General features: G+C 39.2%; 1 protein-coding gene across 6 annotated transcripts in view; it reads left to right on the top strand.

Moving 5' to 3' along the window:
- Positions 1-26007, top strand: part of BTBD9 (BTB domain containing 9) — a 413308-nt gene that overhangs the window by 47820 nt on the left and 339481 nt on the right. For all 6 annotated transcript variants that reach the window (XM_042938624.1, XM_042938625.1, XM_042938626.1 and 3 more), the window contains exons 5-6: positions 3761-3980; positions 6764-6883. In XM_042938624.1, coding sequence (XP_042794558.1) covers positions 3761-3980; positions 6764-6883 — 340 coding nt within the window. The remainder of the gene's footprint in view (positions 1-3760; positions 3981-6763; positions 6884-26007) is intronic.

Here is a 26007-nt window from a genome sequence, read left to right as displayed (position 1 = left end):
TTTCACAACCCTTTGACTCCTCTTTTATTTATCTTCTATAGTTCGTAGTATCTTCATCTGTAAACTAGGGGGGTTCACAAAGAATCTCTCCTGAGTGTTCTTCTGTGGAGGCATTTCATGTCTGATATGCACTTGTCTGTATTAGATGGTGAGCTTCTGAGTCCAGCACAGTCCAGCACACAGAAGGCAGCTTAGAAATTTTTTTCTTTAAATAAATAGGATGAAGGTCCCATTCGGCTCTTAGAAGTTTTCATTCTGTGATCTTTATCAGTAACTTGCCTAAAGTTACTGAGTGAAATCAATGCCTGAGCTGGAACCAGTGCTGCTCTGACTCAGGAGGCCGGTGCTCTTCGGTAAAGTCTCCTGCCGGGGTTATTTTCTATCTCTGTTTTGTGTTTGGTGTGTTTGAGCACCAGTACTGTTAAATGTGGAAAGGAGGCCTGCAGAGAGTGGAGATAATGGGGCGAGTCAAGGGAAGACAAGAGTTGTCAAGAAGGCCACGTGTAGTGCCATACGTGTTGGAAGGGAGGAGCCACACATTTTTTTCAGGGTTTTCAGGTTGGGGAGTAGAAGATGATTGGGGCACAGAATTAGGTAAAGAGATTGCAGTGGGCAGAGAACCAGGTATGGCTCCAAATGACCCATTAGGGGTGGACAGCTATCTCAGCCTAGATGTAATAGAAAGTTCAATAAAGGAGGAGTAAGAACATAACACAACTAAAGAAAAACACAAGATAATTAACCTAGAACCACTCAGATTTTGGCACTGTGTCGCTAGCAGCAGGTCCTACTCCATTTCTCCTTAGCTTTTCTTTCTAATACTTGGCTTGTTTCTGCCTACCTGTGGAAATTCAAAGCTTATTTTTTTTCTTCATGTTTGTACAGTGTATCAAAAATCACAAATGTTAAGAAAACTGTTGTTACCTGCTATGTGTTTAATCTCTAACACCCTATATTTTTTGAGAGCTCTTTTCTCGACTGATAGATATTAGGCAGTAAGAATACATTTATGGTCACTTTTCTTCTTACCTTTAACTGTGGGTCTTGTGCGTGTGTGCAGGTGTGCGCACGTGCACATAGACACGCACAAATACTTAGGGGTTGTGTTTTTATCCCATGAGATACTCCGATTATGGTCACCATGAGAGGCTTGCCACTTGTGTAAGTGTTCTCCATTTTAAAGTGAAAGATACTTTCAGGGAATCTGTGTCAAGAACAGTTAGAAAAGTTCTCAAGCGCCCTTGAAATAAACTTCAGAAGAAGACTTTAGACTTGCAGTAGCACTTTCATTTCCATTTTAGACTTTTAGTTACAGTCACTTGAAACCCTTATGCCTAGTGTGTTGTTGCGAGCTTGATAAATTTTAGAGAAGAAGATGCTTGTGTTTAGAGAAAATCAAAGGGTGGCAGCCATTTCTAAGTCGGAAAGCTTGAGTTCCCCCCTTCTTGGCTTGGTCTTGACTGGTGGTGGCAGAACTGGTGGAGATGGGTTCCAGTGGTCTGCAGCAACGGGCTTCAGACCCCCCCCCCCCCCATTTTACACTGAGCAGTAAGGGAGAAAATACCTCTTTTTTACCCAGTGTTACGCATTATTAGCACTGAAAAGTGGAGATTGGAAGTTTTTGCTTGCTTTATGAAAAGCTCCATTTCTTGGTTGGAGGCATCAGGAGGGCAGGGCCCATCTCTGTCTTCCTTTCTGAGGCATTCCAGGGTACCTGGTACAGATTGAGTCCTCGGTAAGGGTTTTTTGACTGTTTGAATGCTTTACACTTCCCATGATCCTGTAGCATATCTTATTTGTAGTATGATCTTTACAGTAATCCAGTGAGTGGGTTGGGCACAGCGTTATTTGTAGATGAGAAAACCGATCCATAGAGACTGACAGGCCTCACTCAGGGGGAGTGGGGAGTAGAGCCTGAGTCTTAGACTTAGGTTTTCTCACTTTAAATCCAACTTTCTTTTTTTTTTTTAAACCGTACCAGGCTCTGTTTTCTTCCCTCTGAGTCTCAGGCGACCCTATTGGGAAGGGTTTGGAGAGAGGGGTAAGTGTGTCTTCCCATCAGAAACCCTTACAAGGCAGGTGGCAGGCAGGGCTCCTGGAAGCAGACTACAAGAATGCATATATATGATTACCATGAACTAAGAGAACTCAGGAAATTCTAAACCTGTATCACTTCATCACGAAAAAGGTTGAGCCTGACTAGGTTTTGTTTTCTTTTGTTTTTTTTCTGAGTTGCCTTAGCCTTTTGCAAGTTAACTAAACCTGTCCAGTCCCCATTGTCAGCAGCATTTATTGTTATCTTCTGGAGCCACTCCCTTCACCTGGCTTCATTTGAAAAATGTTAAAAAAATTTTTTTTTATCTTATTTTTGAGAGAGAGAGAGAGAGAGATAGTGCAAGTGGGGGAGGAACTGAGAGAGAGAGGGAGACACAGAATCTGAAGCAGGCTCCAGGCTCCAAGCTGTCACTGCAGAGTCCCATGCAGGGCTCGAACTCACGAACCGCAAGGTCATGATCTGAGCTGAAGTCAGATGCCCAACTGACTGAGCCCCCTAGCTGCCCCAAAAAATGTTTTTAAAACCCACATTTTGGAAGAAATATGCAGTGATGAATTAACCCCCTTTCGCTAAGAGTCTAATTAAGCTCACACTTTCCCCTATTCAAATCACATAGTTGAGATGTACTTGTACTGTGAGAATTCAGTATTTGTTTACAGTCTGTGAACTTACTTAGTTCTCTTATTATTGTCTGTTTTTTAGTATATGTTTCATAATAATAATGATGATGTTTTTTCTTAGAGAGCTTATTGTGTGCTTCACAAACATTATCTCATTTAATCCTTGCAACAAATAAACAAAAACATCTGGGTCTAGATACTGCCTTGTTGAGAAACTGAAGTTCTGAGAAGGTAACTTCCCCAGAGTCATTTGCCTCGTTAAAGGTGTAGCCCCTATTTGAACTCTGACCTTGAAGCTCAGGCTCTCAACATCTGCTTTATGCTGCCTCCTGTCTTTCCGCAGAGAGTGTCAGTCAGAATGTCGGCACCTAGAAAACACGCTCTAGCTCTGTGAAGCAGCCTTTGCATAGAGGACTTCAGAGTTCCAGGAACAAATGACACTTAATAAATCTAGTAGTGTTGGAGAGGGGAGGGGGCTTAATTATAACCATAATAATGATTTTGATGACAGACTGAATTTCCGTTTTTAAAAATCTCAATTAAAGTAAAAATAGATCTTCTTTTAAACATACTGTTGTTAGCTAGATTAACTGCTTCAGCATGTCTGTGTGTAGGGTTCGTGTCCAGTATCTCCGCTGTATTGGAACGTGTCTTCTTCTGTTGTCTTATCAGATATCTGACCTCTCTGCTTTGCTTTTATATGTCCAGATGGTGGGTACAGGTCATCTTATGTGGCATTTTTGTCCTGTAGATAGTAAATTAAAGCTCCTAATAGAGTGAACTCTGCAGAGCTGGTTTATTTGCCCTAGTACCTGTTTTTTTTCCTACTATTATCAGCTTCTTCCTCGTAGCACTAGTCTTAGGCACTTTGTGGCTATGCTGGCGTCATTAAATCTAAATGGTAGGTGGTATCTTAACACTCGTAGACATTCCATGTCTTCTATCTCTATAGACTTGTTTCTGCCACTTTTGATTAAATGCACATAATAGAATCAACTAGAATGTTAGAATTTGTCTTTTTCCCTACAATATAGAATAATTTACTAAGTAACCATTAACCTTGCTTTCCTATTTTTAACTGTAGTACCAGAAGAAAATATTGCAACTATGAAGTATGGAGCCCAGGTTGTAAAAGGGGAGCTGAAGTCTGCCTTATTAGATGGTGATACTCAAAATTATGATTTGGATCATGGATTTTCTAGGCACCCAATTGATGATGACTGCCGTTCTGGCATTGAGATTAAGCTAGGTCAGCCATCTATTATCAATCACATACGGATACTCCTGTGGGACCGAGATAGCCGGTGAGTGATTAGCATGACTTGGACAGAAAATGACATTATATTTGATTGAATTGGCCTCATTTTGTGGTCATCTCCTTTGATTTTACAGTTTGATGCTTTATTTCCTTGGGATTGTTTTGCCATTTCTCCTGAAGTTTAGTTCTGGGAGAAGAGTGAAAGGCTATATTCCTTTTAAAAAAACATTTTTTGCTTTTTTTCTGTTTATAAAAGTAATGAATATGTGTTTATCATGGAAAACATAGAAAATATAGAAAAGCACAAAGAAGAAAATAGAAATTGTTAGTAATCTTGCCAGCCATTAATAATCTTTGCATATATCTAGTATAGATGTAATTATCCAACTTTGTATATATTTAACTAGTTATACGCACACGTACATACACAAAACAAAAACCTGTAAAACCGTATAGTTTTATAAAATGAAGATTCGATGTCTGAAGGCTGACTTCACTTTGTAGTTGTGAACATTCTACTCTTTAAAAATACTCGTCTAAAATATTACTTTCAGTGGTTGGTATTTCACCACCTGGGTTACCATTACTTATTTACTTGATTATAACCTTTTAAATGCATTTTACCCTATGAATGAAGAAAATAAGTTCTCTTTTAGTATATGTATAAATAATCATCCTGAAAACAAAGGAAGTTTGTGAAAAAAATTTGATGGGCTCCAGGCTAGGAACCCCCCAGTTTTGTAGTGGCTTCAGGATTCTGCCTTCCTTCTAGTACCTCTGACACTTTCACCCACTGTGGTTTCTAGGGTTCAGCCATGATGCTCAGAAGTACTAGAGCAGTATAGGTGACCAAGAACTGTCTTTCTCATCACTGCCCATCATTAACCTAAACCCTACATACCCAGAAATTTATAGAGTCTCCTAGGCCCTACTCATGCCACTGAGCCTGGGTATGGAGGACTTGATAGTAATGGTGATGATACCTTGTAAATCTTGCACGTTAATTCATTTCTCTTAGCACCACTGGCCATCACTCTTTTAAGCCATTTGAACCAAAGATGAGGAAGTTTTATGAGGTAGGAGTCAGTGTTTCCCATAAGCATAGGTGTTCAAGGTCCCCAGGTTATCTTCATCTGTTTCTTTTTTATTAAGAATGTACTTCCTGGGGAATCTGGGTGGCTCAGTCAGTTAGGCCTCCGACTCCAGCTCAGGTCATGATCTCACGGTTCGTGAGTTCAGTCCCCTCATTGGGGTCTCTGCTGTCAGTGTGCAGCCTGCTTTGGATCCTCCGTCCCCCCTCCCCGCCCCCCCCCCCCCCCCACCCCCCACTCCACTCACACTCTCTCTTTCTCTCTCTCAAAAAAAAAAAAAAAGAATGTATTTTCTGATATGTATCTTGTTGGATATAATATGATGTTTAGTTGGCAAAATGGAGCTAATTCACATATCATTTCCAAGAGTCTCTGGATTAATAATAACAGTATAACAATAATAATACTTATATAGCACTTTCATTACTTTTATGTGATCAGTACTATTCTCAAAGCTTTGCGTATATTCACTCATTTAATTAATAATGAAATTAGTATAAAGATAATAAAAGAAAAGGTTAGTATGTTTGAAACTGAAAGTAGTTATTATCGTTTCCATGATGTTAAATATTTATGGGCCACTTTGTTTTAGTATGTGCTTTACATTCACGGGGGACTTAACTTTCCCACAGAGCAGTTCTTTTCTCACAGAAGTGGTTATCATTCTAAGCAAAGGTGAAAAATGCAGAATCTTAAGCCCAAAAGATTCTGACATGTGTTGTAAAGTTATATCCTGCATTTCTGATAACCCAGAGAGGTTCAATAAAAGGTTATAACCAGTTTGAGACCGAGCGATAAAATGAATGGGAATGAGGGGGCAGCAGAAAATGAGGGGATGACACAAAATAAGCTGACCTTTTCTGGTCACAACTGTTGGTTGCAGGCTGACATTTATGGTCACCTAAATCTTCCGAGATTGTTCCTGTTGATATTACAGTACAAGTAATAACTGCATCTCAAATTTAAATTTGGCTTATGACAGGGGAATATAGATTGGTTCAGCATGGGACCAGCATCTAATGGTCCAGGGTAGCTGACTAGGGGAGGGTGATAGGCTGTTTTCATTACTGCTGGATTATTAGCTGCCAAATTCTTTGTTGTATCCCAAAGAAACACACATTATCTCTTCACCCATGTCATTTATTTTTCTTCAGGCTGGATGTATATGTGGGATTGTGGGAGACTGGGAGGGAGCAGGAGATAAGCTGGCCTTTCCTGGGAACCATTCTGAGTTGGCTTTCCTGAGAGAATAGGGCTGAGCACCCAGACTAGGGAAGGCAGAAGGAGAAGGCATACCTCTTACTTGTCTGTTTTCTGTCCTGTCTCTTGTCATGGGTTTATTAATCTGCTGATGTAGTAGGAGCAAGGTAGCTGGCTCTGTTTGAAAAGGAGCAAATGTCTTGTGTGCCAGATATGTGCCAAACAGCGTGCTAAACCCCGAATATGTGAAGATGAATATGGCGTGATCCTTGTTCTTAAGCAGCTTGTGGTCTACTAAAGCATACAGACGTGCCCGAGGGATAATCTCGATACATTGTGGTGAACGCTACAATACAGGGATCTATGCAGATGTTATTATTTTCTGAATTTGATTGTTATGGAGAATAATATAACCATTAGGCAGAAAATGTAATTAGTGAATACTGTAGTTTTTGTACCCTTTAACGTTTTATTAAAGTATAATGTGGTTTTGTTATTTTAATATGGTTTTTTCTGCCTTTTTCCTTTTGATTCATAGGTCTTACTCATACTTCATTGAAGTGTCAATGGATGAACTTGATTGGATCAGAGTGATTGATCATTCGCAGTATCTGTGTCGTTCTTGGCAGAAATTATATTTTCCAGCCCGTGTCTGCAGGTTAGTTCTCATGGCTAATTAATGATTTTGATGTTTATTTAAGGAGATTTGGACTTTGAGAAATGGACTACATTTTTTTCTGTCTCATGGAAGAAGACTTTTTCAGGATATCAGCTACTAAATGCATCCCAAGTAAAAAACTTAGAGAAAATATGGAAAATTAAGCATCTCAATTCTAGAGTATACTGCGGAACTGTTTATCCACAGTATTTTGTGCCAAACTTCGGCAGAAGGCCCATAAGAACAAGAAGGGAGAGCGAACACTGAGAAGTAGAGATGCTTTTTAAGCTCCATGCTATATACTGAAAGCAGAGTGATTGGTAGGGGTTGTGTTCTTCCCGCAAAAGCCATGGGAGATATTTCTGGACGCTTCCTTGGTAGTCCTCAGAGCCAGGAGGAGATTTTTATATGTTAGTGTGCATGTTCTGAGTAGCTGTGTTCTTTCTCTAGGTTGGTGCTTATCAGTGGAGTTTGACAGAACCACGTGTTTCTAGTGGTTTGGGCTGGGAGGGGAGGCTGAGCTGGTGGGGCTCCAGGCTCACACCCTCCCTTCAACTAGAGCACCTTCGTTCTTATTGTTGTTACATATTGTAATCCCATAGAAGGTTGCTTTTAAAAAATGTTGATGAGCTACTGTTCTAATATTTCATATTCTTCCTTTAGGTTTAGGCCATCTTTTAAACCTGAATTCTGTAAAACCTATACAACTAATGAATTTGGGTGTTGGAAAAGGTGGTGCCCAAAGTTCTGCTGTTTTTTTTTTCTTTTCTGTTGTAATTTTCCCTTTGGAAATTGCCCTCAGGTATTCCTTATCTTAGAGTCAAAAGATCAAAAGCAGAAAATGATTGGTTCATTTAGTCAGGTGTGGCAAGAAGAGAAGGAAAGGTATTTGGGGGTGTAAACCAGGAGCAATGTGGTTCTGGCCTCTTACCCACTCCCATCCCTACCCTCATCATGACCCCAGCTGACTGATTCGGAGCAGATGGGGTGCCCAATAGCACTTACTCTCCAGGTCAGAAGATAACCTTTATACTTAATAAACTTAGGACCTAACAGCATCAGGCTGAATTCTTAACCTCCACCAAAGAAACTCCACAAAAGCTCTCCGCCTTCTGGTACAGTAAAGAATGTTGCGTTTTTGGTTTTTTTTTTTTTTTTTTTTTTTTTATGGGTATGACTGGACACAATATTGTTACCCAGGGATCCTCTTGTGTAAAAATGAAGGAAATCAATTTCATTTCCCCAAAGAGAGACTAAAGTGTTGCAGGTCTGGCAGTTGCTCTTTTATCAGGAGTTTTGAATGGATTAAAAAAAGAAGGACAAGAAATTGAGTGAAGATTTTGTGTCTCAGAGCTGCCTAGGGATACTTTGAGAGTGACAGAGGGGCCCCAACTTGAAGGAGAAGATTGAGTCTGCATTGACTCAAGTTATTATGGTTGTATTGGATTAAAAAGTAAGCAACATAGCAACCAAAGCATCTGATGTGGACTGAAGGACTGTATGGGTTGCATTTAATTTGAAACAAGAGGAACTGGACTCCCAGAACAAATCATCATGAATATAATAGTAGCCATGACAGAGGCTGTATGCTTTACCCCCTCGGAAATTCCCACCGTGTGGAGGGAGATTTATGCCTTCATTCGCCATCTCTGGCTTTTAGAAAATATACTTCACCTTATTTACTAATGGGTATTACTTATACTCCCCTTTCCTTATTTAGTCTCTTCTGTGTGGCCTTGCTTTTTATTGATGTAGCTTTTATGTGTTGTAGAGCTTGGCTGTATTCATGATGCTGGTTTTTGTCTTGGTATAGCCAGTTCCCAGCCCTGGTCAAGAAAAACTGAGCAAAGATAGTGTTAGAGATGGTGATAACAAGACAAGGAAAGAATCTTGATATCCATAGTAGTTAAGAAATAAATTTAAAAAGATTTATAACCACTTTTACATGTTAATTACTACATTCCTTTATAAACTGCCTTTTGTAATAGACGGGAATTTTGGTAGCCTTTAAAAATGAACCTAAGACTAAGTCTCAGTTGATTATCCAAGGATGTCTTATACTTGGTGTTTCTTATCTTCACACTCATTTGTTGACTGTCTAAACAATGTTCTAAATACACATCTTCCAGGAACATTACTGGGTACATATAAATTACTTTGCGTTATTTAGTTAATTTGCACATTTGTACATCACCTTTGTTTTTCAGTGTCCTTTGAGTATTTGTCTTGCCTCTGATACTAAAATTACAAAGTCTTGGAAGCAAGGAGTATGGATTCTAATCTTTCAGTATTCTTGCATGGTACTCAGGCTGTGACTTCGTATGCAGTAGGTACTCTATAAATGTTAGCACAGGTTTCGTGGGGTCAAGGCCCTGACTGCGTAATGAAGAGAATTGATTCAGCATTAATATGTATATACATTCATTGGCACTTTTTATCCACGTATTTGTTAAAATATATATTAGTGCTTGAAAGGTCTCGGAGTGGTACGTGGTTCTGTACTGTTTGCAGAGGTAACTTCCTGTTTTTCATCAGGAAACTGAATTGTGAGGTTAATCCTGAAGGATATGGGTACGAGGTGTTGATGAAAGATTACATCAACTATATGCACAGAAGAGGAGACTGTGAGTTGGGGAGTGTGAGACTAACTGGCTCTCTCTGAGTCTTGGCTGGATTGCACGGAAATCAGTGCTGTGTCATAGAAACCATGGGCTGTGGAGCTAGATAGAGCTCTTCTTACATTCTGGTTTCACTGAATACTGGCATGGTGATCTTCGTTAAGCTGTGCTTCTCCAAGCCCTAGTTTTCTACACCAGCAAAAAAACAGGAATATCACAACACCATTTATGAGGTCTGCTGTGGGGAGTTAGATGACACGGCATATGTACAAACATTGAGTACAGTGCTTGGCCCAAAGGAGAGGCTCGGTCAGTAGTGGTTTTTATTTTTATTGTTTTTGTTTTTATTATTTTTATTATTTTTAAATTGCATTTATTTATTTATTTATTTATTTATTTATTTATTTATTTATTTTTCTAATTTTTGAGGCTCTCAACTGGTGTTTGACCTTCAGAGAAAGAGATTCGTTCTTGCCATCCTCTTTGGCCATGGGGGCTCTCACTATGAGGAAACTGTTCCTGACCTCAGGAGCCTAGTCTTCTTAACACTTTTCCATATTGCCAGTCCATACATAGCAGTCCAAAACATGCCTTAAATGGTTTGCTTTATCTCATAACCTGCGTATTGGTGTGTTTCTAACGGATTTAATGTATTTTCATTTTGGTAAAACATGTTTTATTGTAACAGAATATATATGGCATAAAATTTGCCATTTATATATATCATGTGGAATGTAGTTCAGTTAGCAGCACTTCACTTCGTCAAGGTAGTAGAGTTTATCTAGTGGCAATAAGGATAATGTCAGGCTTCAAAGTCAGAGTGATTATTCCAACCATAATAGTGAGTGGAGGGAATGATCTGCTCTGTCTTCTGGGCCCTTTTTTAGGAATGTGCTGTAGATTAAGTGGGGACTGTTCTCTAGAGCCAAAGTCTAGACTAATAACTCCCCCTGCTCAGCCCCCACCTAGGGATGAAGAAAATTGACTTGTCCACGTTAGTATAATCTTTCAGATGCACTCAGAACCACGTTATGTCTTACCAGCTTCCTCTTTCTCAGGAAAAGGCAATTTCTGCTCTACCCATAAATTCTCCAACCTTTACCTTGTCTTGGCTATCTAGTAAGCTCTCTTCAAGCCCTTCCACATCTTTCCTAGATGCTGGAGCCAAGGACTGAGCAAAAAACACTAATAAGGAGTGACAAATATGGAGTGCTTTAAAAAACTTTCTGGCTGTTTCTCAACATGGTGCTAATAATTTGGCAGCCATACAACAGTGCTAAAATAGGAGAGGACTTGAGAATGTGGGTGTGAATGGGTAGAGGTGGATTTTAGAGCCTGCAGGCAGCTAGTAGCTGGAATTACCAAGGTGATCCTGGGGCCACACCTGGGAGTTGAGGGAAGGAATAGCAGGCCTGCAAGCACCGTCCCCCAGGTATGCCTGTGAAGAGAGAGAAGAAAAGACTAGAAGGCAGGTGTGTTTTCTGTACGGGCTGGTCAGAGACACGGGAGGAGTCAGGAGGAGCAGTGACTGAAGATGAGGCCAGAAAGAGTATTGAGAAGGGTGTGGCTTGACAGGAATGTGGCACCAGAGGGATGACCTCAGTTAACACAAAACGGGCTTCTGTCTTCTTCTTCTTCTTCTTTTTTTTTTAAGAGTTTATTTATTTATTTTGAGAGAGAGAGCACGCGCACATGCCTGTGAGCAAGGGAAAGTCAGAGAGAAAGGAGGAGAGAGAATTCCAAGCAGGCTCCATGCTCAGTGCAGAGCTCAACTCGGGGCTCAATCCCGTGACTGTGAGATCATGACCTGAGATGAAATCAGGAGTCAGGTGCTCAGCTGACTGAGCCACCCAGGCATCCCCCCCTTTTTTTTGTAATTTTATTTTATTTTTTTATTATTTTAATTTAATTTTTTATTTTTTAAAGTTTACATCCAAATGGGGCGCCTGGGTGGCTCAGTCAGTTAAGCATCCGACTTCGGCTCAGGTCATGATCTCACGGTCCGTGGGTTCGAGCCCCTTGTCGGGCTCTATGCTGACAGCTCAGAGCCTGGAGCCTGCTTCAGATTCTGTGTCTCCCTCTTTCTCTGACCCTCCCCCATTCATGCTCTGTCTCAAAAATAAATAAACGTTAAAAAAATTTTTTTTTTAAATTTACATCCAAATTAGTTAGCATATAGTACAACAATGATTTCAGGAGTAGATTCCTTAGTGCCCCTTACCCATTTAGCCCATCCCCTCTCCCACAACCCCTCCAGTAACTCTCAGTTTGTTCTCCATATTTATGAGTCTCTTATGTTTTGTCCCCCTCCCTGTTTTTATATTATTTTTGTTTCCCTTCCCTTATGTTCATCTGTTTTGTCTCATAAAGTCCTCATATGAGTGAAGTCATATGATTTTTGTCTTTATCTGACTAATTTCACTTAGCATAATACCCTCCAGTTCCATCCACATAGTTGCAAATGGCCCCTTTTGTTTTTAAGTACAAGAAATGGAAATGTCTTGTTCATGACATTTTTATTATAAAATTATAATGTAGGACATATTTTAAATACTGATAAAGCTTGCCCTCTGGTAAAGGTGTACCCAATTTCTACCAATAACACATGAAAGTGCTGTTTCTTTGAGTCCTTACCAACGTAAGCTTGTCAACATTTTGCCATTGTGAGCCTTGATTTATTAAAAAAAAAAAGCAACAACTTATTTTAATTTAGATTTCTTTTATCATCAATGAGGTAGAATAGTTTTTAATAATGGCCATTGTTCTTTCTCATTTATGAAAAGCCTGTTTTTGTCTTCTGCATATTTTTCTTCTGACACAATTATCTTTTTCTGTCTTGGGAGAACTTATTCTGATATATTGACGTATACACATTGAGATATCTATGTATACACACACACACATATGCCATCCTTTTGCCTGTCATGTACAATTTGTTTTTAGTTTTTAGAGTTTCACTGGTACTTTTTGCCATATAGAGTTTCACTTTTTAAAAAATGAAGTCCAAAAAATACATACATACCTGCATACATACATATGTATATACATTAAGTAGTCTAATCTGTTAATCTTTTTTATGATCCCTGGTGGTCTGCTATCATGTTTAGAAAAGGTGTTTCTCATTCTAGCATTAAAGAATATTATATTTTTATAAACTTTTTCTACTATTTGTTATTTTTGTCTTTAGATATTTAATTCAGCCAGAATATTTTTTGTGTGTATTTTCAGTAGGAATAGTCAGTTGACTAAGACCATTTATTTAATAATTGTTCCTTACCACATGAATATGAACAGTCATACTTATCATATGCTAAATTCTAGCATATTCTCCACTCTGTTTCACTGATTTCTTTGTCTATTGCTGAAAGTGTTGTAATTATTGTAGTTTCCCTTCCCTCCTTTTGATATTATAAAGTGCCAAATGTGTCCTGGAAAAAAGAAAGGATGTTATAGAGCATCTGCCGGCCTGTCTTCTGGTCTCAGTGGTCACATTAAAGGCCATAAATGATGATAAATATCTCACTAGAATTGTTCTACTTTCACTTACAACAAGAAATTCAGGCATGCTTCACCAGCTAAGAAAATAGATTTTTCTTCATTTATTTATCAGTTCGTTCATTCATTCACTCATTCATCACTTACTCATTCTGCAGTAAGCTCTACTTTGTGCTCTGCACTGTACTTGATACCGAGGCCATAACACCTGCAGAAGACTGCCATGGTTTCTGCTGTCATGGAATTTGGGAGAAACCAACATCAACAAGTGATAATGCATCAAGTCATTTTAAGTGTTGTGAAGATGGTACTGTGATAGTGACTGGGGTCCAGGGGAGGTGTTGGGGAGGGTATTTTAAAAAGGTGGTCAGAGAAGGCCTGAGCAGGGAGGCGGGTATTCTTTGAGATGAAAGGAGTGATATTTTCTGGTCATTGTTTTAGATAGTTAGCCTTTCTTTGGTGTACATTGACTGTTATTCAGGAGTAACTGGTCTACTGTAGGAGGCCTCATTAGAGGGATACTAAAACTGCACTGTTTTTTCACATAGGACACTTTAATCTCTTTTATTGCTACCATACATTCCAGGTCCCTCCTCATCTCTGCCATCATTAGGTGCAGTATTTTTTTTTTTTTTTTTTACCCATCTTCATTAGATTATGGTACCCACAGAGTGCTATAGATCTACAGGACATAAAACAAATGAGAAAATAAACATTGCTATTTATGGAAGCATTCTTTCCCAACCATGTTAACATTATACAAAAGCTGCATGTCTTCTTTCTTTTCTCTCTTGTTTTCCCCTGCTTCTGTAACTGGGCACTGATACATTCCTTTACTTTTCGAGGAAGGCACTTACTCATTGGTTCACCGGGATGCTTTAGAATTGTAGCTAGGATTATGCTGAGGCTTTATTTCTTTATGTGATTGGCATCTTCAGAATTCAAGCAACGCCTTATCCAGATGTAGGGAAGAAAGGAATAGTTTCACTTTTAAAAAAGGAAACATTTTAGTGCATACTTAGTGTGAATTGTACCTACAACTTTGACGTCATAATTGAACTAGTATAGAGCAAACCTGCACGCAGGAACATTTTCTTCTGAGAATGCAAAGCAAAGTGCAGCCACATGGTGTCACTAAATCATAACAATTTTACTTGAGACCAAAGAGGTTGAAATTGCTTTTTTGTTTTTTGTTTTTTAAATAAAACCATATTTATACATAGATTGTTCTGAAGTCTGTGACTTATGAAATAAATATGTGAAATATTTGTGAAATAACATGTGAAACTATTTGTACTATTTAAGTCTTTCAACTCACATGAAACATTATGTGTGAAGTCTGTAGATAGCAGCCAGCTCTTGACCCATCATCTGCAAAGTATAGCAGCTATGTGGGCTTCTGTAGTACATTTGTCAGTTTCATACAAATAAGGTGGTTTTTTTTTTAATCTTCCTTTGGAATTTTGAAAGAAATAAAAGAGTAACTCAAAGGAGATAGATAGATCCATTAAGTAGTTATAAGGAATCGGGGAGCAAAAGAAAGGAGGATGAAGAAAAGAGAGACAGGATTACAGGACCTCGGGAGAGACAGGAAGGGACAGTCTAACAGTGAAGGAGCATGTTCTCTGGGCCAGCCACGTCATTACCTTGTGTATCCTCACAGTAGCTCTACGAGAGAAAATACCGCTAACTACCTAATTTTACAAACGAGGAAACTGAGCCTTAGGGAAGCTAAATTTGCAGGTCCCATCTGACTGTAGTTAACATCAGGGCCCTACATTGCCTTTGTAGGATATGAGGTAAAGAAATAGCTCTGGTTTAGCGCAGGAGGAGACATGAAGCCCCAAAGAAGCTCTTGCTGCCTCTGGGGCAGCAGCAGTTTCCAGGAATGCCGAAAGACAGGGCCCGGTGTGGCCGCATTCTGTTCTGCTCATGGGGGTCATAGCCACCCAGACTACAAGGCCACTGACGATGTGGATGAGGATGAGGATGATGATGAACAGTTGGGGAAGTTTTCTCTTTTAAAATGTGCCAAAGGGAGTGTAGCAATCCTTTATTGTCAGTTTGTCAATAGAGCTTTGAATTCCCTGGCCCCTTAGTTCCCAATAAGATCATTGTAGCCTTTATTATTACAATAGGGAGCCTGATGTTCTTAACTCCTGATTTGCTTTGCGTCCAGTGTATTTAGAAACATACTTCATATATTATAGATTCTCTCTTGAATTACTTTTTTTTTTAAGTTTAGAAATTTTCTATTTATTATTTTCACTTACAGTCCTCTTATTAGGCCAAAAGAAAAAAAAAAAAACCACTGTGTTTTGTTCAGTAAGACCTTGGAGACATGACTGTTTGTGCTTAAGTTATTAAATCACATCCAGGCTTTTTTTGCTTGTTTTGTTTAAAGAGTAATAACACGTTGAACTGTTGTGTGTTCAGTAGAGGAATTGGAATATGAGAAAACAGAACAGGGTTGTCCTTTTCTTTTGCATTTTATTTTATAATTTTAGAATATAAATTACTGCCTTTTAATAAGCCTATTGCATAAGATGATGTTAATAATACTAATGACCTGTTGTTATTGTCACAAACAGCCGTTGTCTGTTTTTCATTCTGGAAGGGCGGGAACTATATTTGGTGGCACTAATAGTTGCTCCCCAAGCAGTTAGGTCCAGGATTAAGTTCAGATAGTACCTCTCTGGTTGAGCATCAAAAATCTTTTTTCCCATGCTTTCACTCTCCTCAGCACTGCTCTGTTACTTACAGGATTTATTCGTGTAGACATTCATCTAACAAACATTTACTGAATACCTGCTGTATTGCAGGCACTTAGTCTAGGTGTCAGGCATAAATGGATGAACTAGACACAGTTTTTGCTCTCCTTCCAAGGACTGACAAAGTAAAATACGATAGGTGCAATGATAAAGGAATATATAGGGTATGCAAGAGCATCATTATAGGGGTTCCTACTGAAGACAGGATTTGAACTGAGTCATAAAGGACCAAGGGATTGAGCCAGCAGACAAATGGAGAAAGGATGTTCTGTGTATGCAGGACACTTGCCGAAGTCAGAGTCTGCACTGGACTTGGCCAAACCTGAACTCTCTTCTCAAGACTCTTCATCATTTGGTCCTTCTGCTTCTGTAGCTTCATCCTTGGTTCTTATTAAAAATGCCTTATTTTGTCTCATCAGTCAAAATCGTCTGTTTACCCTCTATCTTCCCATACCTCCCTAAGTTCAGAGACATGTACATGAATGACAATCCTTCTCTCTTTATGTGACCTTGTATAACTGTTTCAGGTATCTGGGACTTGGTTTTATTTAAAGTTTCTTTCTTTCTTTCTTTCTTTCTTTCTTTCTTTCTTTCTTTCTTTCTTTTTTTAAATGTCTTTCAACGAGATTAGAAGACTCCCTGGGGAGAACTGTAAATTAGGTTAATTTTCACAAATAATATTCAGAAAAGAGTAAAAATTCCCAAGAAGCAGAGAAAAAGTTCCTGTTTTGGATCCAGAATTTGAGTCAGTGTGTCTTTTGCTTAGAAAAAAATACATTTTCGTAAGTATTTCGTTGTTGAGTATGTGCTGCATGTAAAGAAATGGACATTAGGAAATCAGCTTTCCTGTTTGAGATCTTCTTTTGGAATCTGTTTTGGTACTGCAGTGTTCCCAACACTTATTTATGGAATTTAGGAAATCCTGAACCGGGAGGCCAGGTACTGTGCGACTTGGCATGGGATTATGGGTCTATCAAGTAGAACGCAAGGAGGGAATAGAATACAAAGCCATCTGGGACTCTGGGCTTCTTAATATGAGTGAGGAGCCTCCAGCATAGGTGAGCTGTGGGACGGGAATAGGAAATCAGGAATTAATGGAAATGGTGGGAAAGAGTTTCCAGGACCTCCAGCACAGCTTCCAGAATGAATAAGAGCATGGTATCAATGGAGTAAAGCTTCACTGACTTTGCTTTTTGAAAGATCAAGAAGAGCGAAGGACACCTAGATCTGAGATCTTGGAGATTGGAAAAAAAACTTAAACACAGATTTATTTGTGAATTATATAACCATTTTTACTCTTGTTTACTTTGGAAATGGTAACATAAAGAAGATATTGGTCAAGTAGTTAATAATAGTCTCAGTGGGGAGTTAGGCCTGTGCATATCAACACATCACCCCACACGGCCTGGCAGTGATTGCTCTGACCTTTTAACATTTATAGCTTAAATCACCCAATTCAGACATTAATTACATAATATATGTTGTATGCCTCTCTAATTATTATTATTTTTTTTTTGTTTTAATTTTTTTTTTTTTAACGTTTATTTATTTTTGAGACAGAGAGAGACAGAGCATGAACGGGGGAGGGGCAGAGAGAGAGGGAGACACAGAATCGGAAACAGGCTCCAGGCTCTGAGCTGTCAGCACAGAGCCCGATGCGGGGCTCGAACTCACAGACCGCGAGATCGTGACCTGAGCCGAAGTTGGCCGCTTAACCGACTGAGCCACCCAGGCGCCCCTCTAATTATTTTTTATTGTAGTTCCTGGACCTCACTGTATATTCCTTTGGTAGTAGTTGCTCATCAGCTATCTTGTTGAATCTCTTTAGCCTTCTAACATTCCTGAAGGAAGTTGCCTGAATAATAATCTGTTTTTCTGGAAAAATCCTTTTAACATTGCTGTTTTTTCCTCAATGTTAGAAAGAGATACTAGGAAACTAGTTTTTGTAATATTTCTTTCCACAGAAAATATGCTCAAAGAGGACTATATGTACAAGCCCCATGGTTAATAAAACCATCAGAGCTTTCTCAGTGATCTTTATAAATGGCACAAGTTCCCTAGACCAGGGTGCTTTCTGTGGATACAAGGTTGGCTCAGGGGAGAGTGGACCAGAAGTGAAACCAGATTGCTTGTCTGCTGCCAGAAATTCTGGGCAGAGTGCCAAACTTGGTTCACCTTCTAAAAATTCATCTCCCAGTATGAAAATAGAGGGCTCGAACCCTGCAAAGAATGGTGGTCGCATGTACCCTTGGACTCCCTTCAGCCCAAAGCACATTATCGATGATGTGAGGAAAGGTGGGGGAACTGATTGGTGTGGACTGGTGGCTTTGACCCCATTTAAGAGCTGTAATATTTTCCTGAACAGTCTTACTTCATTATGTTTCAAATTATAATTTCATAAGTTAATAATTGTTCTTCCAAATAATGTGGGTCATATATACACATGAATATGTTCTGCCTGATAGGAAGCTGTAGGTTTAATTTCTAATAGTCATAGAAATTCTGTGCACATTAGGAAGCTATTAGGATGTAACAGCTGTTTTAGTTCTTTTCACCCTGCAAAAGAAATGTGATGCAGACTAAAATGATCAGTAATTATGTATTTTGAAAGCTAAAGCTCCAGTTATAGAAAGAGCTAATTTACACATTAGATACTGATAAAACTACAGTATGCTATGAGTTTCAAAGTTAGTGTTATCTCTTGCCTAAGTCTATGAAAGAGAGGCTGTGCCAAAAGACATTTTTCCCTCTCTGAAATCCTCTTTTGCATTGCCTATTGTAATTTTGAAGTTGCAAATCAACAGTAATGAAGAACTGCTTGATATTTTTCTAAAGAAAAAAATTAGAAGGAATGTTAGAGGGAGTGGGATTTAGAAGGATTTTATTTTATTTCTGTTGATCAGTGCCTACCATCTGCCTTCCATTTAATGTTGTAGAAGCATGCATGCGTTTCTCAGTTCTGAACAGATGATGTGCATGGTTTGTTGAGATATATGTGTATTCTGGATGTGTGTGTGTGTATATATACCTACAGTGCTTAAAATCACACTTGAAGTGTAAAACAGATAATGAGTCTCCATTTTGGGCTAATTTGCATATTCGGCTCTTGTACACAAAAGACTACAATGACACTGATTTTCTTTTCTACTTTAGAATCTGCACTAACCAGCTGTCAACAAATATTTTGATTAAACACTTTCCTTTATTGGGGAACTTTGGGGCACATTCTTTGTATAAACATATTGTTTTCTTTGATTTCAAGGGACATATTTTCAATATGATTCATGGATGCATCACACCGGTAAGCTGTCATGCACAAAAATATATTTCTCTCTGTAAACTTCCTTTTTACCGTTGATTTCTCTAGGGCAAAAATATGGCTCAGAACAGAATATTCCAACTCAGGATACTTGCCTGAAATAAAGGTGGCAAATAAATGTATAAGTCTGCTTTAAGTAAACTGAAAATTTTAAAGTACAGTTCGTTAAGCTGGACTTTTCCAAGAGATTTTTAAAGAAGACTTAACAGTTCCTCTCATACATTCAAAATGTAATTTGAGGATAAAAATTTTGTTAATATTTTGACAAATACTCATTGAGTCTTTCTTCTGTGTATCACGGTATGTAAACGTGTAATTTATAAAAATGGTATTATGGCGCATATACTATTTTGAAACCTTGCACGTATATATTTATATTCATTATTTTTTTTTTTTGCTTTATCCTTTTTGAAAGCACAGCATTCTTTTTATTTATTTATTTATTTGTTTATTTATTTATTTTTTCAATATATGAAGTTTACTGTCAAATTGGTTTCCACACAACACCCAGTGCTCATCCCAAAAGGTGCCCTCCTCAATACCCATCACCCATCCACCCCTCCCTCCCACCCCCCATCAACCCTCAGTTTGTTCTCAGTTTTTAAGAGTCTCTTATGCTTTGGCTCTCTCCCACTCTAACCTCTTTTTTTTTTTTTCCTTCCCCTCCCCCATGGGTTTCTGTTAAGTTTCTCAGGATCCACATAAGAGTGAAACCATATGGTATCTGTCTTTCTCTGTATGGCTTATTTCACTTAGCATCACACTCTCCAGTTCCATCCACGTTGCTACAAAGGGCCATATTTCATTCTTTCTCATTGCCACGTAGTACTCCATTGTGTATATAAACCACAATTTCTTTATCCATTCGTCAGTTGATGGACATTTAGGTCTTTCCATAATTTGGCTATTGTTGAGTGTGAAAGCACAGTATTCTGAATGTAGTGTTGTTTACCTAACAGTCTCCTACTGAGGGACTTAGAATGCTTTCAGTTTTACTGTTATAGAACACTCTAGTCTGTATACTTATCTGATTATCTCTTCACATTGGCAGAGTCAAAGGATATGATCATCTTCAAATGCAAGACCTATTGGTAAATGCCACCCAAAAGCATTATACCAGTTTGTTCCTACCAGGAGTATATGACAGTACCAGTTTCTCCGCAGCCTTATCAACAATGGGCATTATCATTGTTTTTAATCTTTTGTCAAACCGATAAGCAAACTGCGGGCTCTCATTTGTTTTAGTGTGCAGATTTTTGATTATTTGTAAAGTTAAACAATTGTGCATCTGTTTGTTGATAAGCATCCATATTTTCATCGAAAAGACGAAATTTAAGTTGGCCTGGAAAAATGAGTTGAGTTTTGACTGGGTAATTTTAGAGGGCTTTTTCTTGAGGTCATCTAGGAAAGTGGTTCTCCACTGGGGGTGATTTTGCACCCCCCAGGGGACATTTGGCAATGTCCGGAGACATTTTTGTCAGCCACACTTGAGGGGCAGGGTGCTACTGGCATCTCGTGGTCCTGTACGGTATACAGGACAGCCGCCTGTGACAAAGAATTATTCCACCCAAAATGTCAGCAGTGTCGAGGTTGCGAAACCCTCATTTAGAAGTTTGCAGTAATTCCATATGTGAAGGGGGCTTGAATTAGGATGTCTTTGGTTAACACAGAGAAAGAGAACAGGTGTGAACGACAAATGAAAAACCATTCAAACTCAAAGACTGGTTGAATATGGGATAAGAATAATAAAAAGTTGAGTCAAAGAGAGCTTCAAAGCTTGGAACCTAGGTGGCCAGGAGGTGGGATGACATTGGTGTACAGAAGTTGTGAGGAAGCCAGCTTGAGCTAGTTGCAGAATTAGCACTTAGGAAACAAATGGTGACACTCTGCGAGTTCAGCTGCTTTGCTTTGGTATAGCAAGATTTTTATTTCACGCGTGGTGGCAGGATTATGTTGGATTTTGAATTACAAAATCTCTAGTACCAAATATTTGATCTCAAACAGTTTCCTCTTTCTGAAATGTTCTTTCATCTTTAACTACTGAAATCTGGTCCGTTCATGTAGGGGGTTGAAATGCCATTTCCTCCAAGAAATCTTCCTTAATCTCTCCAAATGAAATTAAGTATGCTTTCCTCATTTATTCAGTAAATACTTACCAAGTGCCTGCTACATGACAGGTACCGTGCTAGGTAGTAGAGCTCCAGTGGAGAGCCTTAAACATACATCTCCTGCCCTTGTAGAGTTTACAGCTTAGCAGGAGAGTCAGATATTAGAACAAGATAATTACAAGTAAAGGAAGTATGATAAAGGCAAAGAAGGAAGACGCAAGTGAGCACTGGGAGTATAACAGAAGAACACAGTTTCAGCCGGGTGAGTCAGGGGAGGTCTTTTAGAGAAGTGCTGTTTAAGTAGAGACCTACGTGATGATTAGCAGTTAAGCAGGCAAAGCAAAAGGGAAAAGCGTTTGGAGCAGAGACAGGAAAGCTTTGAGGGAGAAGAGAAGTTGACCTGTTTCTAAGGACATGAAAATAAGTCATTGTGGCTGGAGAGTGGTGACATGGTAGAGAGGCAGAGGTAGGTAGTGGCCAGGTTGTTCAGGACTGGCAGCGCCACATTAAGGAGCCTGAGGGCTAGCAAATATACAGTCCTGGGGGAAGGTATAAAGCAAAGGTGTGACATGATCTGACTTAAGTTTTTTGAAGACCGATGTCCTTGGGGAGTAGGTTCAGGTGGGTGGGAGACCAGTTGGGAGGCCTCTGCTACAGTTTAGTAGGAGAGGTAGGGCAGTTGCTTGTATAAGAATGGTGGCAGGGAAGTTAGGGAGAAATGGAAGGAATTGAGATGTGTTCTTCAGCTTGTGAGAATTCCAAGAAGTGTTGTTCCATGTACAGGCTAGGAGCTGAAAAAGGAGTTGGAAATAAGAAATTTAAGAGCTGTTGTCTTAGAGCATGGTATTTGAAGCCACGAGAGTTGATAACATTCAGAAGAGAATGCAATAGAGCCTAGAAGGAGAGAAGAGGACCTAGAACTGAGTCTGAGTGCTCCAGAACTTGATCAAGTAGGAGAGGAGAAGCCAACCAAGGAAACGAGGAAGGAGCAGCCAACAGAAGGACAAGCAGGCAAGTGTGGCTTCAGGAAGGAGGGGCAGGCCAACATGTCAGATGTCATTGCGAGATCAAGTAGATGAGGAATGAAAAGTATCCCTTGGCCCTGGCAACATGGCGTGCACTGCCCCACTTAGCAGCAGCTGGCATGGTAGGGGTGGAAGCCAGGGTAGAATGGTTGAAGAAATAAATTTATAATGTGTCATGAAATTTACAGTGCACATACTCCTTGGGGCAGCAGTTCTCCTCCTAGTAAAATTCATTCAAAGAAACTTGTGTGTGTGTAAGGATGCTTACTGCAGCATTATTTGTAGCATTGAAAACTGGAAACTACCAAAATGCCTGTCAAGAAGGAAATTCATTTCAATTAAAAACAATTAATTGTATCTAAATGAATTGACCTAGAAGGATTTCCATAAAAATTGTTAGATGAAAAACAACATGATGCAGATAGTGTGTTAATTATGCTGCTTTTATCAACAAGCAAACTACCTTACATATGTATATAAATGTCTGTGTGGATTTATATGAGCATAGAGAATGGTGTGGACGGACAGATACACATCAAACTTTAATACTGATTACTTAAGGAAAATGAAGATGGGGTAGGGAAAGTAAAAAGATAATATTTGATATTTAAAAAAATTTTTTTTTTACGTTTATTTTTGAGACAGAGAGAGACAGAGCATGAACGGGGGAGGGGCAGACAGAGAGGGAGACAGAACCGGAAGCAGGCTCCAGACTCTGAGCCATCAGCCCAGAGCCCGACGCGGGGCTCGAACTCACGGTCTGTGAGATCGTGACCTGAGCTGAAGTCGGGCGCTTAACCGACTGAGCCACCCAGGCGCCCCAATAATATTTGATATTTGATTTTTATTTATTTTTTGTTATACTTGCTATAACTTTTTTTTTTTTTTTAGTTACAGTTGAACTTTAAAAAAAGAAAAAGCTCTGGGAGGTAAGCAAACGGAGAAAGAAAGAATGGATAACTCTTTTGGGAAACTTTGCTCTGAAGGTGAATAAAGATACAGGTTGGAAGGTAGAAGTGGATATGCCATAAGGATAGAGGTATGAAAGCATGTTTAAATGCTGATTAAAAGGATCAGAGAGAGAGAGATTGAAGAGGAAGAGAGAAAGATAGTCAAAGGAATGAGAAGCACCTTCATTTTGTATAACAGGAGGAAGGGAAGAGAAAGAACAAACCCAGTTCCAGGCTGTGTCAATGTGATGGCTTCTGTTTCATATGGGGCATATGGAATAAACATCAGCTGTGGGTGAAAGGGAACTTGCAGGTTTGAGTAGAGAAAGATCAGAAATTCGTAGTTGTTGCAGACAGTGGGAGGGTCTATTTGAGTCTATTTGACTGTTTATTTGAGCCTGGTAAGCATGATCTGCCAGTGGTAGATTCCATCTGCCTTGTATGGTTGTCTTTGGTGAAATCAGTTTCTCAGGTTAATGTTCAGAAAAAATGGGTGGTTGAGGCATGGGTGAGAGTTTAACTAGTCCAGTGCAATAGATGGTGGTGGGGCAAGAAAGGAGAGAGTATTTGCAGAGACTCAGAAAAGTCTAGAGGGGCACCTGGGTGGCTCAGTCGGTTAGGCGTCTGGCTCTTGATTCTTGCTCAGGTCATGATCTCCCGTTTCGTGGGATTGAACTCCGCATTGGGCTGTGCACAGACAGCACTGGGGCTGCTTTGGGATTCTCTCTCTCCCTCTCTTTCTGCTCCTCGCCTGCACGTACACACAGTGCTTTTTGCCATTTCCTGTGTTGTACCTAGAAGGGCAGTGCAGTGTTTGCAAACTTTTCAATTGCTTGGTAAATTGAAAGATTATTTTGAACATTGTCATTGAACAGTACTCATTATTTGACCATTATCCCATTGGTTTTATCAGTTTCTTATTTATGTTTTCATCTTAGAGAAGACATGACCAATAGATATGACATCTTTGGAACAGACCTCAGGAATGTGTTTTATTGCTGTCATAAGGTGTTTTAAAATATACCTTATGGAATGTGGGTCTGAAGGACTCTGACTCACATACTGATGTCTGGAGGTTTGGAGTTTGTTCTTTTAAAATACAAATTGTTGATATTTTAAAAATGACATTATCTGTAGAGTGTTGGTAATAAAGATGGAAGTCTTCTGAATACTAGGTGCTTTTACATAAGTTACTTTTTCCAGTTCTTAAAATAATTTAAAAAAAATTTTTTTAACATTTATTTATTCTTGAAAGACAGAGAGAGAGCGTGAGCAGGGGAGGGGCAGAGAGAGAGAGGGAGACACAGAATCTGAATCAGGCTCCAGGCTCTGAGCTGTCAGCACAGAGCCTGACGCGGGGCTCGAACTCACTGCGAGATCATGACCTGAGCCGAAGTCGGATGCTTAACCCACTGAGCCACTCAGGCGCCCCTTAAAATAATTTTTTAAAGATGGGTTTGATTATTCTCATTTTACAGACCCTGTGAAAGGTTAAGTACTTTGCCCAAGATCTCAAAATCAGAAAGGGCTAAGATTCTAACCCAGGTGTATCTGGCTTCAAAGAATCCATTCACTTACATAACTCACTTTTATTTGCAAGGCTCATTAGGTATGTGCTTGGGTCTGGGACCTTATTTAGTGGGGGAGGAGCTTTGTTTATAATACTGGCTTTATCAAGGAATGCTGACAAATTCCACATAATGATATCATAGCACCTTGTTTTCGTAGATAAGTAGAGCCTCATTAGAGACTTGTGGAAGTTTTTATACGGTCATAAGAACTACGGTCATAATGCCTGAAAGAAGGAGGTATTTATTCAGCTAAGATATGGTTTATAGCTCAGGTACTACCCACAATTTTCCAGACACTTTGAAGTATTTCATTAAGTATTTCTCCTTAACTGGGAGCTAAGCAACCATTGCATTTCACACATGGGGAAAGTGGGACTTGGAAAGCACAATGAACTTACAGTCACACAGCTGGAACACAGCATCTGAGATTGAGGACCAGATCTGTCTGACTCTAAAGGTCTTTTTTAACACACAATGCTGTCTTTTCCATCTCTGTTTATCATCTTGTGGCATTATCTTTGTTTTCTTAATGTGAGGCTTCATAGATAAAAAAATTTTTGTTTTATTTTGGACTTTAGGATTCTGAAGTAATAGCTTTTCCTGCAGGATAATCAACACACACACACACACACACACACACACACTCACTCACTCACTTTCTAGAACAAGGATAATTACCGTATGCTACATATTTTTTAATCTTTTAAAAGCACTTAGTACCCTCAGTAGATCCAGATTCTTACAGCTGCCAGATATACATTTGGATGCTTAAATTAATAAGTCAAGATTTTAATTTTGCTGCTGTGGTTTAGCAAATGATGCCAGAATTAAATCATTTCCATTATCAAAGAGTAGGATGCATACTAGGTATCATTTTATTCAGTCTATCCTCTGATGATAGGTCATGAAGACAGGCAATGTTAAAATATAAACTGTTAGGTTGTGTTTCTGGAATATACTTGTAGTCCTCTGAGGAAGATTTCTAGTTCCCAAAGACCAGCATATCTATGATGGCTGTGGCCTTTCATATATGGCTCTCCTTGTTATCTGCATCTACATTATCTCATGTCTTATAGTTGCAAAGGTTTCATGGGGAAACAGAAGTCATTATAACATAAAAATGTTCACTCGTGAACTGTCCACGTGTAAAATTAGTTCCCACTCAGACATTCATTCCTGATGAATACTCTCCTTGTCCATCCTGTCAGTTACAGTGTCTCAGTGATTGTTGGGAAGATGTAAAATCATTGTACTCGGTTGCAGAGTC

Source organism: Panthera leo, chromosome B2, assembly GCF_018350215.1.
Source record: "Panthera leo isolate Ple1 chromosome B2, P.leo_Ple1_pat1.1, whole genome shotgun sequence".
In the NCBI taxonomy this organism is placed as follows: Eukaryota; Metazoa; Chordata; class Mammalia; order Carnivora; family Felidae; genus Panthera; species Panthera leo.
This window is presented reverse-complemented; position numbering and strand designations above follow the sequence as displayed.